The following is a 17,103-nucleotide window of genomic DNA, read 5'->3' as shown; positions in this document are numbered from 1 at the left end:
CTATACACATCAAATGATAATGACTTATATTTTCTGCGTGGAGCAGAGCAGCACTCGGCTCCAGATGCGGGCAAGCTCTGCCTGTGCCACGCAGCAGCCAAGGCACTGAGCCCAGCCTAACGCCCTCTGCTTACCAGCTGCAGCCTTGTGCTGCGTTAACCACGGCTACGTGAGTTTTGGTGAGTCTAGAACGCGGGCAGAGTGGGTTTCCATCTGCCTGGCAAAAAATGAAAAGACAGTTTGGCTGCCCTAAAGCTCTTGCAGTGTAAATCCACAAGTGAGACAACAGTGCAGACACATTCAGGGACCAAATCATGCAGCAGTGGCACAAAAAAAGTATTTGTGTGTATTTTGAGTTCAGGGCTGTTGCTGTGGCCAAGGAACTATCCCCAGGAACGTTGGTGTTCTAGGGAAAAACAACAAAACGCAAATTAGCGAAGCGAAACCATTTACCTGAAATGCACAAGGTGTGTTATCCATACAATATACTCTCAGATTGTAATCCAGAGAATTGCAAGACAGGCAGCCAAAAACCGCGACTTTCAGCTGTCGAACGGCACAGTCAGAGATCGGTTCTCCAATAAGAGCATAAGTTCCAAAGCTGTTTAAGAGAATGTGACAGGCATAAGGATCCAACAGGCAGTAGCAAGAAGTAGTTTCCTCTTCCACAGACATCACTTCCTGCAAAATGAAATTCAGGTTTAAAAAAAAAATAAAATAATAAAATCAATAGGCCTTGACAATAGGAGTCACGACATTGTTTATTTTTATTCAACTGGAATGTGAAGTATTTCTGAGCGCGGTCTGCACGCTCCTTGCTCGAGCTGACCTCGGCCAAGGGGTGAGGCTGCGGGGAAGCGCTCCCCGTTAGCCCTGAGGCAGCAAGGGGATTTATGGCAGTACACTGTGCAGACTTCAGTGCATGTACTAATAATGACGATGCTTAAATAATTTTAGCATCTTTTTTCAAGTGCTCTTGACTTCCTAGCTAATTTTTTTCCCAATGCCACATTAAGAAGTTACCTGAAAGATTAAAGTCAATAAGCAAACCTTGAACATTTGACTTCCTTTCAGAATATCCATTACAGTTACGTTTACTTTCATCAAAAAAACACCTATCCCATTCTTCTGCCTTTCGTGCTTAGCTCTGCATCACAGCATCATTAGATGAGGTATGTGAGCAGCTTACACCGTGGTGTTACACTCCTCATGAACTCCAGGGTGTTTGTAACCAACGCTGAGGGAACTCACTAATACTGACTGCGTCCAGAGTAGGAAAACTAAGCTGGACTTGAAATGGTTTAAATGAGAGCAACAGCTGGTTTAGGGAAGGAAAAGGATCGAGCGAGTTATGGTGTCCAGGGATGTTTTAACTGCTGGTTTTCTCCCCTCACGATGTGATGAACCAAATAGTTCCATCAGCAGGAGGGCAATAAATTCTGACTGACTGTGGGTTTGTGTCTAGTTACTGGGTTCTGCAGTTCCAATAACGTGTAGAGTGAACTCTGCAGTTGGGAAGTACAGCACCTTTCTACCCTGTGTGGATTTCTGTAATCTCAACTAACAGTTTGGTTTGCGCTTTAGCCATCCCTTTAGGAGTTTTCCTAGTCAGCTGTCTCCCCAAACGATGCAGAAAGTTTAATGTGTTGGAGACTGCCGCCTACCAAGCAGTTCCAGTTGAAGATGGCCGGTGGGCTTAAAAAAAACCCCCAGGTGGACAGACACAAATGATCAAACCACAGGTCATGAATGCCCAAAGCTTAACTCCCCCAGTAAATCAGGATGAGAAAATACATGTTCAACTAAAAAAGCAAAATATCTCATTGAGTGTACACTAATCCATCAGAGGCTGTGAGCACAGCGCGGTCACTGAATGCCCGTTAACACGACATGCATGAGACAAAGAGTTTTAAATCAAGAGGATCCTTCTAGGTTAAAAAAGAAGTAAACTTGGAGTGTGTATTTTTAACCAGTTCCGTAACTTGCTTTATGTCATGATAAACTCTTGTGTGGATAGAATGATCTGTTCTGACCTGAGTCTCTTTGGGAGCTATGATCTATCAAAACAATGTCTTTAAAAATAAATGGCTACTGGCTCCATTATTAAGTGACCTGAGAAAATGAATACTTTCTCGTGTCACATGGACTAGAGCCAAAATTGATTCTTCTTTGCACATCTTAGTAAAATAGTCGAAGAGAGTTCAGCTGCTTCTTAACAAAATGCAAAATCCTTTAAAATGGTTTAAGATTTCTATTTCTAGCACTTACATAATCTCCGACCTGCTCCTGCATAAGAGTAATCAAGTTTCCATTGTTAATACAACCTTCTAAGTGGGAGCAGAAGTCTAAACTTACCTCCCATTTTCCTTGTTGTGTCCTTTTTTTCAAGTGAATATTCCAGTGCTCTGAATTTACTTCTGCGCAGTGTGGTATGGTCAAGGCGAAGGGCGTGCTGACAGACAAATCTGCGGGCCCACAAGTTACTTCTGGTCCTAGAAGAACATCTGTGCCTTCTGGCTGTAGGCTTTGCGTGGGGAGAGAGACAATAACGTCTGTCAGGCTCTTTTTAATAAGGAGTAAAAATTTACTTTAACTGCAAATTTTAAAATTTTTTAGTGAAAATCTAAGTACCTCGCTCATCTGTTACAGAAAAGGATAAGCAAAGCAATTACTGTGCTAATTTTCATGTAGAAGCAGTGGCTGGAGATGAAACAAAACTATTAGGCCACATCTACTCAAATCGTTGGCTGGTCAGTTTAGGATTTTGGTCTTTAAAATACATTTCGATCTGCTCAACTAAATACAGCACTAAAATTACTCTGTGCAAGTAAGCCTTGCTTTATGCACCAGCTGGTAGTATTACCATCTAATTCTGCCTTCAAAGACTGCCATCAACAATATTTTCACAGTAGTGAAGATAAAACAAATTATGGTTTAAAAACAGTCTCATAAATTTTTCCAGATTGAGTGTGATCTCCCTGGTTTGAAAACACATTTATATTCTGCAGAACGCAGCAGCTAGGTAACTTCCAGCAGGCAGCAGGGACAGGATTTCCTTGCTCACATTTCGAACTCTGCAAAGCAGACACGTGCACGCGGCTCCCGTGCAGGCAGGGCAGAGCCCATCGGCACAGCCCGAGTCCAGGGATTCATCTCACCTGAACGTCATCGCCTGTGTTTGGCTGGACTGACTGCTTGCTGAGTTATAAAGATGAAACGTCTGACAAGAATCTTTTCTTCTCTTTCATTCAAATCTAAATTTAACCCTGTCCCACATCAGTGTGTTTTCCACACCTCTCGTAACAACTACCTGTGCAGAACCAGCGACAGGGCGCATGAGACTCCTTTCTTAGGCATTAAAACAAGCAATTGGAACATCCCGCCCTGTTGGTTTGGGGTTTTTTTACGCTGTAACCCTTCATTTGGGTTGTATGATCCAAATTTTTGGCCTCTGAATTATCAGACATGTTGGTTTTTCTAAGGATAAAAGCAAGGGGTGAACCTCCATCGAGATAGATATATATATAAGAAGATACACTAATAAAACGGAGATAGAAATAAGGGGAAAATCCCTTTTTAGAAATGAGGACAGGCTTGCAGTGCCGTGTCACGGGCGAGGGGCAGCACTGCCCACCCCGCGCTGGCCGTGCCGAGCCCCGCGCTGCCCCATAACCCCTCAGCTCCGGAGCCGAGCGGGGTGACCAGCGGAGTGACCGTGCCTCTGGCCTGGGCACGCGCAGGTGTAACCCAGCACCCGAATCAGTCAGACGCAGTCCTGCACCCTGACTGCACAACCCACCCAACGTCACCCGGGGGAGCATCCTCAGTGCTCAGGAGATGCAGTTTAAAACCACCGTTCTTGCTAAAGACTTGAAAAGCTCCAACAACTTCAGTGACATCCCTTACTAAAGACGACACGGACAAGTATTTGTGAGATGAAGACTGGAGTGAAAAAAAGAAGACAGAACACGCTAACAAAAAAAGGCCAACTCTGCTTTTGCTTTTTCAAGTGTCACAATAATAAACGCTCCCTAAGCCTCAGTGCTTCGAAGTGTTTGTAGGATTTTTAGGCTAAAAAAAAAAATAAAAATCAAAGCACCGACAGAGCCTCTACTCCAGCTGCCATGTTCCTCTGGAACAGCAGTAAGAGGGGGAGGGACGAGCAGAGCTCAGAGCAGCCAGCGCTCACAGACCTCGCTGCAGCAAGGATCCGCTCAGAGACACGCCGGAGTTGTCGAAATCAAACAGTTCAAGCAAAAAACAACTTGCTTCTGCTTATGCCTATGAATAACAATTTTTCACAACTGCTACACTGCTAGGAAAACAGTTTTTCCACAAAATACCATCACTTAACACCAACCGCTGCTACCCTTTACAAATGTCATTTGATTTCCTTAAAAATAAAACCTTCCAGCAGTTACCCCACATCACCTCTCTTTCCAGCTCATTTAAGAAATCATCCAGTCACTTATAAATGCAAAGAAAAATATCTCGGAATTATTAGAACGCCTCAAGCCAACTTTTATGCATATTTATTTTTTAGTGATTCGGTTCATACGATTCCTCTGTGCTGCACCTCGGCAAAGGCTGGTGCGTTCACCTTCCTTATCTCTGTTTTGATGCAGCTGCAGGAAGGGGGTAACAAAAGCATCTTTCCAGAGAGTGAGTCAAACCTGAGTCATTTAACCTGGCTGGTGCTTTTCTATCCTATCTCTCTCCCAACACACACGTCCTGCGCCAAGTGGCTGCTGCTGACAAACACATAAAATACGGGGAGGGTGGGGAGTGGTGGTGGAATTTTGCTGAAGTTACCTCCGGTACAAAGCCAACAACTCATCTTCAGTGTTGGGAGCCAAATACAGGTTATTTTGTTTTCAGCACAACCCCTCGAGGAGATGTGAATCCAGAGTTTTAGTTATGCTACTGGGGATGGTTCCCATCCGAAACAGCTGAAATTTTTCAAGCATCAAGAAGGAAACAAAACACAAATATACAAGATACAAAAAGAAATCATGTCAATAGTGGTAGGAAAGTCCTGGGAGCAGCTTAGCAAATTGACTGGGAGACTACGATTGTGGTCTGCCAAGTGGCTTCCCACCCACCTCATTAGGAAAAAAAAAAATTTAGAAAATGAAAAAGCCAGAGTGACGGACATGGTGTGGGCTCTGGTGCCAGCCCCTGGCAGGTTCCAGGGTCACTGTCGCCGCCGAGCGGAGGGACGCGTGTGACTGAGCAGCGAGGGGCTCCTCTGAAAGGAGCTCTTGAACTGCTTTGAGAGAATCATTCCCCTTGTAGAACATATTGGACAAACATATGGGAGTTCTGGGAATTATTTAATGCCAAATGAACTGAAATCAGTTAATGAGATGAACTCTCACGCTTGTTGCACGTAGCAAGAGTGTTTCTGTGTAATAACGAACACGGTATTGAGCCTCTCATGCAGTTCTGAGCCGTTCATTAGGCAAGGCAGGAAGGGGAAACCTTACCAAATGGAGTAGTTAATACTCCCATTGCTGGAAGGTAAAACCGATCAGTAACCAGATCTGTCTCCTCAAATCCATCCGGATCAAAGGTCTGTAAGTTTTCCAGTAAAATACAAATAGTCACTATTTCTCTTCCTTCCTGTTGCGTATCTTATTCTTTCACTGAAAATGATCAAAAACCCTATGGCAGCAGATTGGGATGGAATACGAAAGTTTTCGTAAAGGAGTTCAGATATCAGAGGAGGAAAAAAAAAAATACGTTTTGAGTTTTGAAAAGTTTCTAGGCTTTAAAATTTATGGGCAGCTTCGTATCTTTCAGTTCTTAAAGGAAAATTCCAGCAATTATTTCGCTGTAAGTTATTGTAAGCGAATATTTACTGTATATGCAGTTATTTACTTCTCCTCAGATATACTCACCAATTTTTCACAGCTTTTAGCTGAACGTATATTTAAGGTGAGGGAGATAAGAGAAATAACTGCGGTATAGAACTAAACCCAACTCTCCTATCTCCAGTTGTACAAACCTGCCTTTGATTACTACAAAAAACTGCCCCTCTCGCAAGCACTCAAAGGAAGGCTTAATCAGTGAACTGCTCTTCACCTGGGACCGATGGCTCCTGAAATTGTCCTTAAATTCATCAACTGAAGTATACACTGCGGATTATTCACTTAGCTCTGTCTGGACTGTAAATTACGAAAGGGTAGTTTGAGAAGGGTAGGAAAGTTATTTTTAAACTTTTTTTTTTTTTTTTTTTTTTCAAAAATACTGTTTGAAGCACCTCACTGCAACTTTTAAGACTGAATGTAAAGGTAGAACCAATAAATTCTGTGAGTGCAGTTACTGAACTACAATTTGCAGAATTAGGAGCAGCTGCAGGACTCAACATCTAAACCAGAAGAAATGAATTCTGGAGAAGTTTAGATTAGAGCAAGGAAAAAAAAAAGGTCAGAAAATGTAACTGCAAAGCCTCAGTGGAACAAAGCTGCATTACAGAATTAACGAGCTCCGTTACAGAACATGCACATCCCAGATCTCAGCCAGCTCGGAGTACCGCGGACGCTCTTCAGTGGCTGAAGACACGGTCTTGTGCTCGCCGAGACGCAGACAAGACGCCACAGCTGACTTGTGGCAACAGCGCAAAAAAAAGGGGGGACCGCAGAGTGCTTTTCAGGAGCGTATTTCAATTCAACAAAATTTGATTATTCCTGTCACTTTTTGTCTGACCATCTCAAAAGATTCAGCAGCCATTTATCCTCCGGAGAAGGGCAGTGGAGAGCTGCCCTGCTCCCCTGCGGAAAGGCAGTTGTTGAGAGGTGTGGCAGAGCAGCACGTGGCAGCGTAAGGACACAGAACACCTTACTACCTTAGAAGCTGACATCAGGTACCTAGGTGTTCCTCTAGGCTTAAATGGGTAAAGACTCTGGCTTTGGGGATTTTTTTTCTTTAAAACAATCGTTACAGAACTTTAGTGACAGCAGGAGGTGCGTGATTTGGTTCAACCGTAGAGGCCTACCTGCAGCAGCAGAGCTCTATCTAGCTTGGAAAAGGGATGCCAAGGGGAACAGGGCTCTAAAAAAGATGGAAATCGTTGGTTCTGCTGTCAGCAATGTGATCACATTCCTGCGAGGTCTCATCCAGGCTCTAGACTGACCCTACCCAGATCTGACAGTCACAAAATAAAGAAAACCCGTTGTAAACAGCAAGTGAAGATGGTTAAGTGTACTTAGCAGTAATGAGAACAAAGCCTTAAGTGATACATACCAGCAGAAGTCAAAGGCTGAGCACAAGATTTTCAAAAGTTCTGTTTGCTGACACTTAATCTTTTACGGGTAACATCAAGGTTCCTTACCCAGGGGGCCGGGGGGAAGGAAAATACCTGAGCACAGTATATAAGGCAGGATGAGTGTAACAGGCTCTCCTGAGTAACACCTCACTGAGAAGCTGAGAGACGGGGAATAGTTACCTGTATTTGACCTGCAAAAGGACACGAATTCATGGAAAACAGGCAGAAAACTGACAGGGGAGTTCCTCATGTGTTGTTTGAACTCAAACACTTGCATGGGGAGAGGAACTGGGACAAGTATTTACAACGATAGGTGGAGGTTTGACGCTGGCAGTAGCACAACTAGTCATTAATAACACAAAAAGGTGCAGTAATTTGAGAGGTATCTTAAGTATTGCTTAGTGTCTAGGCGGTAACTTGAGATCAGACTCCTGAAATGAGGTAGGTTTCCTTTGTAGGACAGACATTTGCTACATATGTGATGCACCGATATAAGAAAAAAAAAACAACAAACCAATGGCCTGTATTTACCAAACCGTATCTTCCATTTGTTTCCTTTTTTCCCTTCTTGTCTTTGAAATAAGTATGACAGAGCTGAAACCTTGAGAACCTCAGAGAACTAACTTGTCTTATTTATGAAAAACCACCAGTATTTCAAACAGCACCTTCCTGTCCCACCGGCTGCAATGCTGAAAAAAAACCCCCAAGGGCCAAAGTGCAGTTTCATTTCTACTGTTCATCAGCTGCTGCTGGCAAATCCAGCTGGGGAACAGATTTTATCATTTACAAAAAAAAAAATAAAATTAAGAAATGGTCCAGAGCATTCACTTGCATCACCTAGGCTACCCAACATCTGTCATGAAGTGACAACAGCTCAGTGCCTACAGACATTCAAACTGATGACCCGGACAGTGGAACTGAACCTGCTGCCCGCACGTCATGAGAGTCTGAGACCCAAAGGCTCTGTAACGAGTAACTACCGAAAGCACCCGTAGACCGGCGTGACATAAGGCTGCAGATCGAAAATGCTAAAATCCTTGACTCAGAGTTCAGCACGCATCAAACGCCCATCTGCCTGAGGGACCCACCCCACCCCTGCACAGCATCTGCAGTCGGTCCGTGGGGTTTCAGGGAAGCGTTGCACAAAGGTCGTTTCGGCTGTCGTTACCGATGCAGCTCGTCACGACCACGTGGTCACACCACCAACAGGGCAGGAGGAGTGACTCTTGCACGTTCCATTCCCTCAGACAGTGTTGACAAATCCGTTAAACGAGACAGTTCCACAGATTACGGATGCGTGCGTGGGGGGGGGGTTATGTACTTCTTACCTGGACTCCCTTTGAGTGATGGCGAGATAAATTTCCCACGAAGTCTCCTCAGGAATAGCTCCGTGTGGTATCAACAAACTGACTCCTGAAAAAGAGCAAAGGCAGAATTTGCCTTTGGGGAAGGCACTGGCCGTACAGACCCGTGCACGACGGGCCTCTGATGCACAAGACCTCAAGAGGCCGTCCACTAGAGCAGAAGGACACCTCTGAAATAGTGCATCTGACCACAGCCTTATCAGATGAAGGGAAAATACATTGTTAATATGATCCACATAGTTATTTAACTGTCTTAGGGCCTGGAATTATATAGACATATGCCTAAAAACTTCTTGCTCCAACAGAGCTCTTGAATAGTTGACTTCCCCTTGTTTTGTGTCACTGACACTGGATTCACAGTCTAGATGTGACTCAAGGCGTCTCTTCATCCTTGAGTACCGGCAGACTTGTCTGCTTCACCACTCACAGAAACTTTTCTTGAAGCTTCTTTCTACCTTTGAAATCCAATCAGATCATTCTAGGATCACACGGAATCTCATAACGGAGAGACCACCTAAACCAAATCAATCTGAATTTGCATGGAAATCACCGTACCTTTTTGTTCCTGCACGTAGTAACTAGTGAATCCAAGGGATAGGATTTTCCTTTTACACCACTGCTATAAATCGGAAGTTAACAAGGATGCTTTCCAGCGGGTACCAGTGGAATTAAACTGTTGTACAGCATATTCAGTGCAGGGGGACTGTATTTTACTTTACAGATGTCACACAATGCGCAACCTCAGCTCAGCAGTGACATGACTGCACTATAATTTACAATTGGCTAGCAAATTTGATCTTACATAAATAGCAGGAGGAAGTACATAAATTACAAGTGGACCAAATTGGTATTTAAATAATCTAATTGATGGGACTATCATTATATAAAGCAGCTAAATATATAGTATGAGGGACTTCTTAATTTATGACTTAACTGACTTAGCGCCTCTGCCTTTGTAATATTCATTCCTGAACACAAAAACAATCTCTGAGAAATGAATACATTCCCCGCGTTGTGCATGATCGCACACTAAATACCGTATCCCTGAATTCTACACAGTTATCAATCTTCTCTAAATACAGACCACATTTTTTATGGTAACCTTTAAAGTATCCATTTTATGAAATATGAAGGATAAAGCTCTAAATCATTCGGTTCAACTAGATACTAAGAGATAAGCCTGGACACACTAGCCAAATGAAAACAAAATTGAATTTAAGGTGAAAAAAGATCACCAGAGTTTGAAAGATGCCCTTGTAGCTAGCAGCGGTATCTGGCTGTTCCTGCCACTGTTGCCATTTTGAAAAAGCAAACATCCAACATAAGGAGTTTTATTCATCGTGACATGAGCGTAGTGATGCACTGCAACATACCGCAGGACTGGGATTTTAACATCCTTTATTTGCTTCTAATTTGGTGCCGTACGTTTTCAGCTAAATTAACAATTTCTTAAGTCTAAAACACATCCCACAAAACTCAGAAGTCACCAAACAAACTCTACTTCTTAAACAACACAAACTGAGCATCTCTGCTGCGATGTTTCAGTGCGCAGCCCAGTTCTTGAAATGCCAGCTGACTCTGAAGTGCCCCACGATGGGAATCTGTCAAGCTGCTGAGCTAAAAGAAAGAGAAAACCAGAAAACCTGGAGTAACTGCTACGGAAAGCTGTGCTAGAGTCTTCTCTGCGAGCGGACGCCCGCTCCTGACGTGCTGCAGACTCCGGTATCATCACCAAGTCTGACACGTTACCGCAGCCGGACGTCGCTGGCGTAGATTCCGCTTTGAATGTGACCCCAGGATCTGGATGCTGAGGCAGTCCCGACCCCCTTCCCGGGGAGCCCTCCTTTTGGATCAGGATCCAAGTACGCAACGGCTCTGATTAATACGACTTAGCTACTGAAGACATCACGCGGCAGGAATTTATAAGAGTTCAAACGGGCACAATGCCTCTTTACCCCTCAGCCCAAGCTTTCTTCTGATCAGACATCTCCTGTGGGGCAACACACTCTACTTCCCAAAATTTGCATTAAGGAAGCCCCTACTTCTTCTTTTCTTTTAAACTCGGTTATAGAACACTGTATCAGGCAAAATAAACTTAATCTAGAATTATTATTATAGATCTTTTAATGAGAAAGGATCTACCCACCTGTGTTTGGAACCACTAAACGGCCACCCAGGTGTCCAAAGATGGCAGTTGTCTTCAGCTCACTTGTTGAAATAGAAGACAGGTTCTGAATGTACGTAGCCTTGTTTCTAGCCTGTATTGTACCAAACGCTCTGTTATTGCCATGAGGAAAAGTTCCAGAATGTGCCTTCCCGTGGTACTCGGCCCTCTCTGTCACCCCTAAGGACACCATGAAGGAACTCTGCACTTTGACTTTGATGTCTGACAGCGGGTTGAACAGCGAGGACTCCGTCATCAGCTCCTTGTCCAGGGGGTCCTGGAGGCAGATGGGGCCACTGTACGTCCTGCTCACCGTCAGGTCCGGCTGCATGGAGGAGTTCAAGAGCAGGGAGTTGCCTGCCAGAACGAAGCACATCAGGGAGTCACTCGCTGCACTGAGAGGTTAAATCAGAAATCTCTTCCTCAACTCTCCATCATTTCCTTCGTGACCCACTCTTCCTCCCTGATACTCTCAGAGATCAAAATCACATGTTAAAAAACAGATGAAATGATGCAATAATCTCACAGGTACTTGGCCACTATGTTTTCCGCACTTCAGGCAACTCCAGAGTGAGTGAATCCAAGAAGGAACTTCCTTTTCATTCTGGATCAGGTTTTTGCATATACCATTTTTCTGTTTTGTTTTGTTTTGTTTTGTTTTTCCCTAAACACTAAAACCGAATGGGTGAAAACAAATCTTCCTGCAGACCTTTTCCATGAGCAGCACAAAATGCTAGCTTCATGTCTGAGGGAAATTGGGTTGAAACTAAGTGGGATAAGAGTAACGATACAGGGAAAAATATCACAGTCATTCATTTAGGAACATTTTAGCTCAGAAAACGTTGAGAAAAAGAGAAGGAACAGATAGATGTAGGGCCTGAATCCTTTAGCTGGTTTGGTCTTTTTTTGGGGGTTCTTTTGTTTGGTTGGTTTTTAGTAAAGAGAAGTATTCCAATGTAAGTAATTTTCTAGAAATTATCTGTATTGCAGCTTTGAAAATTTGATCACTTCCAGGGACTGCAGGTTGGGTTGCTAGCATTATAAAGGGATTTCTTCAAAGAATAAAATTTGGATCACGCTGATCTGTTGTCCGTATGTCAGCATTGTGCTCCCTTTTCTCAGCAAACTGAGCAGAGAACTGGCCTTTTTTTCAGCTGAATTGTTTAGTTTACAAATGTTCTTTTTTTAAAAACCCACAGACAGAGAACCCAAAGTAACTGAAACTGAACTAATAGCATCCTGGCATAAAAGAAATTGGCATGCTCAGATATTTTCAGAGCATCCAGAACTAATGTTTTTGAAACATTAAGTCAAACAGACAATTCCCCAGACTCAAAACAAGACTTTCACGGCAAACTGAACAAGTTACTATTTGAGACAGTCATTGAGAATTACATGACTCTAATTAAAGGCTTGGATGACTGAGTAAACGTCCTTCAAACATCCTTGTCTACCAAGGCCTTTTTCCAATTTCTTGCAATTTATGCTTGCTGACGAATGTCTCCCAGAAAATAAACTAACTGTAAAAACAACAACACCCCCCCAAAAAAAAACCAACCAAACCCAACCCCACAACCGAACTGCAACATATTTCACTCTTCCGAAGAGAGAAGAGAGATGGGGACACTTCAACACCCCACCAACACAACCACCCACCCACAGTCAGGCAGGTCTCCTACTGAATGTCAGCACAGAGTTAAAGAAAGCGGTTATTTTAAAGTAATCACCATTTGTATTCCTCCCCACCTCTCTGTCCGAAGGAAATAATATTCCAGGAAACATCTGAGTGCTGCTTTCAGTGAAAATAAATATTTCTTCCATATTTTACTGTACTGGTGGCTTTTCTAAAGTTTTTTTGGGTTTTGTTTGTTTCGGTGAAATCAATACATGTTTACACACATGTATTTCCCACAGACCTCAGAATGAGGATGTCCGCATGCTAACAGCAGCTTATAAAAATACTTAAAGTTGAGTTTCTCAAATTACCTAACAGTAAAAAACTAACCACTTTTAGTGGAGTAAACAAAATAGAAGATCTGTAAGTGAACAGGATCTACAGACGTGCTTTCTGGGTTTGTTTCGATTTGGTTTCTTTGTTTGGGTTTGTTTGGGCTTTTTTCTAAGTCACCAATGTCAGTGTAGAAGCCAGTGACAGTATTTCTGGAGCACTGAGAGTGTCAAGGAAGATGATGCACTTGTCCAAGTTGCCAGCACCGAGCAGCAGCAGAGACGGTTCCGACCACCAGCCCCTGCGCCCGGCGCTGCAGCGTTCAGCTCTCAGCGGAGCCGAGTGCCCTCCCACAGCCAGTCCCTCAACACGAGCTCAGCATCTCTTTGCAGTAGGAGCTCTGGAGAGAAGAAAATGAAATCACACCACTAACCTTGTCTGACTGTTTTAAAATTAAATGTCTGGAAGCCTCCTGTCAGTGCAGATGAATCAATCACATCCACGCCGTACTCACTCTGACTCCGTCTGTACAGGGTGACGCCAACCACCAGCACAGCCACAGCAATGACTGCTGCTCCCAGGCCGGAGTAGAGGGCGATGTCACTGGCAGTCTCGATATCTGAAAGGAGAAAAACCAGCTGCCAAGTCAGCGACGCTCCCGAGAACGTTGTGAGTGTGCTGGGGCTGTGAGCGAAGGGCAGAGCGCGAGGCCACAGACACGTGGACGTGGAGCCGCGCAGCGGAGCCCAGTGGAACGCTGGAAACCACCATCCTGGAAAACAGCAGGAGCAAATTCCATCGAATCCCAGATGGGTTTGGGTTGGAAGGGGCCTTAGAGCCCACCCAGTCCCACCCCCTGCCCCGGGCAGGGACACCCCCCACTAGCCCAGGTTGCCCAAAGTCCCGTCCAAGGGGCCCCTCACCAGCACCGGCTGCCAGCCTGGGCTCCTCGCTGGGGGCCACCACAGCTCCCCGTTCCAGCCCAGTGGGGACCATTAGGGTGTGGTAATACAACTTTAAAGGCAGGGCCCGGAACAACCACAGCTCGGGAGGGCTGCTCGAGCTCCCAGCAGGACTCTCATCTACTGTCAGCTTCCAGGGACATGGAAGTTTTAGGTTTGAATTCTGGAGCTAATCCAGGAGGCTGTGAATCCTCTGAAAAATCTTAGTGAAGCTTTCCCCTTCCCCCTCTCTATTTCCTGCGTGAGCTTTAGTCTAAGAGGGAACAGTCGGTGCTCCCACAGCTCAGCGCGGCCGAGGAGATCCCCCGTATCTCCTCGGAGTCCTGCAAGCACCTTCAGTCTTCAAAAACAGGTTGGAAACTGAACCTTCCCCATGATCGCACCCATGCACTAAGCTTACAACCAAGTTTTTTAAGACTTCAAACTTTTACGGTGGAGAAAAAAGAATTTGCTGCTTTGAAAGAACAAATCCAAATGAAATCTGCAATATTATGTAATTGAATTATCCAGTCCCGCTATTCTACATCTTCTGGGATCTGGGACCACGTACCATGAAATTAAATTACTTGGCAAGTACACTTAGTGGGTCCTTAGATAGTTCCCTTAATGCCAAACTCCAGTTTAGAGAAGAGAGAATCATGAATTCACCCTCTACATCATCTGTGATCCTACTGTGCGGCGCTTCTGCTGTCAAGTGAGAAGCCCTTGGTACAGAGAGTGCACTTACTCATAACAAATGACAGTGACAAAATAACTAGGAAATCCAGGCTATTCAGTATCAGTAAATAAATGTACAGAAATAGGGTAGGAAGTTAAATTCAGCATTTAATAAATGGCCAATTACTGTAATTACTTAATTAGTATTTGGGAGGAGGCTCCTGTTGTGCATGTGTTTTCCTGCAGAAAATCAGATAACTGTTGGAGCTGAATTTTTAAAATGAACACGAAACTTCCAACCACTGAGATGAAGGAAATGAGAACCTATAGGCAGCAGAGCAAAGCCAGTTTCCGTGGCTTGGCAGTGTCCCCTGTCAGTGCAGCCCGGGAGCTACCCCGGGAGCAGGGGACACTTGGGAAGGTGCCACCAGGTGCCCGGAGCCACCCGCTCCCCAACGGGCTGGAGCACCCGGGGGGTCAGGGAGGGGGGCCATGCAACGGGCTCCTCAGCTGGGCAGTTGAATCATGAGTAAAATAAATGGACTCAAACATCCTTAACAGGAAACACTCCCCCATTCTCAAACTGTTCCCAGTCAACCCCAAAGACAAGATTCCAACATCCCGTTCAACCCCAAATCAATGTTTTGAAATCAGTTTTACTAGGACTGCTAATTAGCCAGAAAACACTTCTGCAAAAATTCTGCTGAATTTTCAAATAACCTCATAGTGAAAAAGGTTTCTGGCTTTAACACATTTAGAACTTGCTGAGAAGGAGAAAAAAAAACAAAAAAAAGAAAAAAAAAAAAAAAAATCACAAAATTTCCATGCAAGTATCAGCTTTCAGAAGTGGCATGTCACGAGTAATCACAACTAAATGAACTTGAAACTGTTATCCAGCTTCTTACAGCACTACAGTTGCCACGCAGTTCTACTAAATAAGTTACCAGAGAAAAGGATTTTTCCTGAGGCCTTTTTTTCCCCCGTTTTTCCATGAGATGCCCCCTTGAATAACGTCGTCAAGAGAATTTTGAGCATTTTTCAGTTCGAAGTTCAGAATTTCAGAGAGTGAGCCGTGAGCTGACAACGTGAATGTCTGGGACTAACAGCAGGAGACGCCCCATATCCTTACCCCAGATGGAAAAAGTAAATGCAGACAGACAGTCACAAAGGCAGACTCTGGACATATCCCCCGTCAATCCGAGAGCCCCAACCCTCACCCAGTGCCTCCATCACGTCGGGGTTTGCCTCTATTTTATCCTCTCGGAGCAAGTGCAGAAAGAAGAGTACAGGAATTAATTACATTTCTATTTCTTCCAATTTTCGACTCCTGAGCTATTTTGTTGTAACAAGGAATTAATTGTGAAACTCTACTGTTGACTTAATTTTGGTGGTTAATTAGCGCAAGGAATTAGCCAAGAGAGGGAATGCTAAATATCTCCAGTGGTGGAAGAAACCTGACAGCAAGTGGGTTCTTTGCCTTCCCAGAGAACCCCAGTGAGCTGGTGGGTACCGCACATAAAGCACCTTTATGTCCTCAATTTTGATCACTCCTTTAAAACAGAAGAGTGCTGAAAATTTGAGTTACCTCTTCTACCTTCTGGGATAATAAATTATAAAGTCTGAAACATGCAGAAATAACCCATCTGTAAAAAATTACTGCCACCATAATGGCAACAGGTAGCAAATACAGGATTTGATCTTTCACCATCAAAACCAGAATCTAAAACACACCTCAAGTTCTCACTTGTGAGTGATTGTAATTTATACTCTAAAGCTACTTAAAGAGTTTAGCTCCTTCTTTTCAATCAATTCAGATGTCAGATAATTTGAGTCTTTTAGAACCGCACAAGATTGTTGGACAGAGGTTAAAGATGAGAATACAGAATTTTAAAAAATGAGAACAGTTCGTCTCAAGCAAAATTTTTCTGGAGAGAGGATTTTGTTTCCAGTGAACGTTTATAAGTATCCTTAAAACTTGAATTCGACACTTTTCTATATCTTTTATGATTAAAAACTCTCAGAGTTATTCTTTCTGGATTTCCTTATCTTTAATAAAATGGTCGTTGTTCTGTTTCATAGAAGACCTGGAAGAGTCATTCAGGTCTTCCCAGAACGACTCATTGCAAGGCAAAAACCCCACCCACAAACCCCAAGTAACTAAACCACACCGAGTTCAGAGGAAAAGGACAGCCCCTCTCAGAGTTTGGTAGAGCTGTAAATAGCTTTATCTTCAGAGAGTAAAACAAGAGGGATGTGCTGTTCCTTTGAATTGTTCCTATGGAATAGACCTGCTTAAGAAAAGGAACTTTTAAATTGATTTAGGATGTTAGTTTTGGTTTTTTGTGGTGTTTTTTTGTTTTTTTTTTTTAAAAAAAAAAAACAAATACTGTTTTTTTAAAGTGATTTTAATCTCTTCTCCTTTCTGTCTTTCTTACGGGTAATTCATTTCATAAGAGACTAAAAGAAAAAAGCGTGGCAAATTTGGGCAACGCGGTAATTTTCTTCTTTTATTTTTTCCCAGAAGGGAACAAAGTGAGAAACAAACACACTAAAAAAGAAAACCATTTCTAGTCAACCAATTACTATTTAATGAACTGCATCCTCCCAGCCTAGAGGAGGCAGGGGCTCTGGTAGAGCACTCCGGGTTTGATCCATTCCAGTTGCAGGATGCACGATTGTGATAATTGTCGCCTATACTTCACCTCCTGACACTGTTACACAACATTTATTGAAAGCACATT

At 43.6% G+C, this 17,103-nt stretch overlaps 1 protein-coding gene across 4 annotated transcripts in view; it reads right to left on the bottom strand.

Moving 5' to 3' along the window:
* Nucleotides 1-17,103, bottom strand: part of UNC5D (unc-5 netrin receptor D) — a 151,141-nt gene that overhangs the window by 14,277 nt on the left and 119,761 nt on the right. For 3 of the 4 annotated variants that reach the window (XM_074928397.1, XM_074928396.1, XM_074928399.1), the window contains 5 exons: nucleotides 13,177-13,362; nucleotides 10,778-11,152; nucleotides 8,596-8,680; nucleotides 2,356-2,524; nucleotides 454-681 (listed from right to left, as the gene is read on the bottom strand). In XM_074928397.1, coding sequence (XP_074784498.1) covers nucleotides 454-681; nucleotides 2,356-2,524; nucleotides 8,596-8,680; nucleotides 10,778-11,152; nucleotides 13,177-13,362 — 1,043 coding nt within the window. The remainder of the gene's footprint in view (nucleotides 1-453; nucleotides 682-2,355; nucleotides 2,525-8,595; nucleotides 8,681-10,777; nucleotides 11,153-13,176; nucleotides 13,363-17,103) is intronic. The other variant, XM_074928398.1, reaches the window with a different exon arrangement.

This window comes from Athene noctua, chromosome 28 (assembly GCF_965140245.1).
Source record: "Athene noctua chromosome 28, bAthNoc1.hap1.1, whole genome shotgun sequence".
Lineage (NCBI taxonomy): Eukaryota > Metazoa > Chordata > Aves > Strigiformes > Strigidae > Athene > Athene noctua.
The sequence above is the reverse complement of the archived record's forward strand: the minus strand, read 5'-3'. Positions and strand labels throughout refer to the sequence as shown.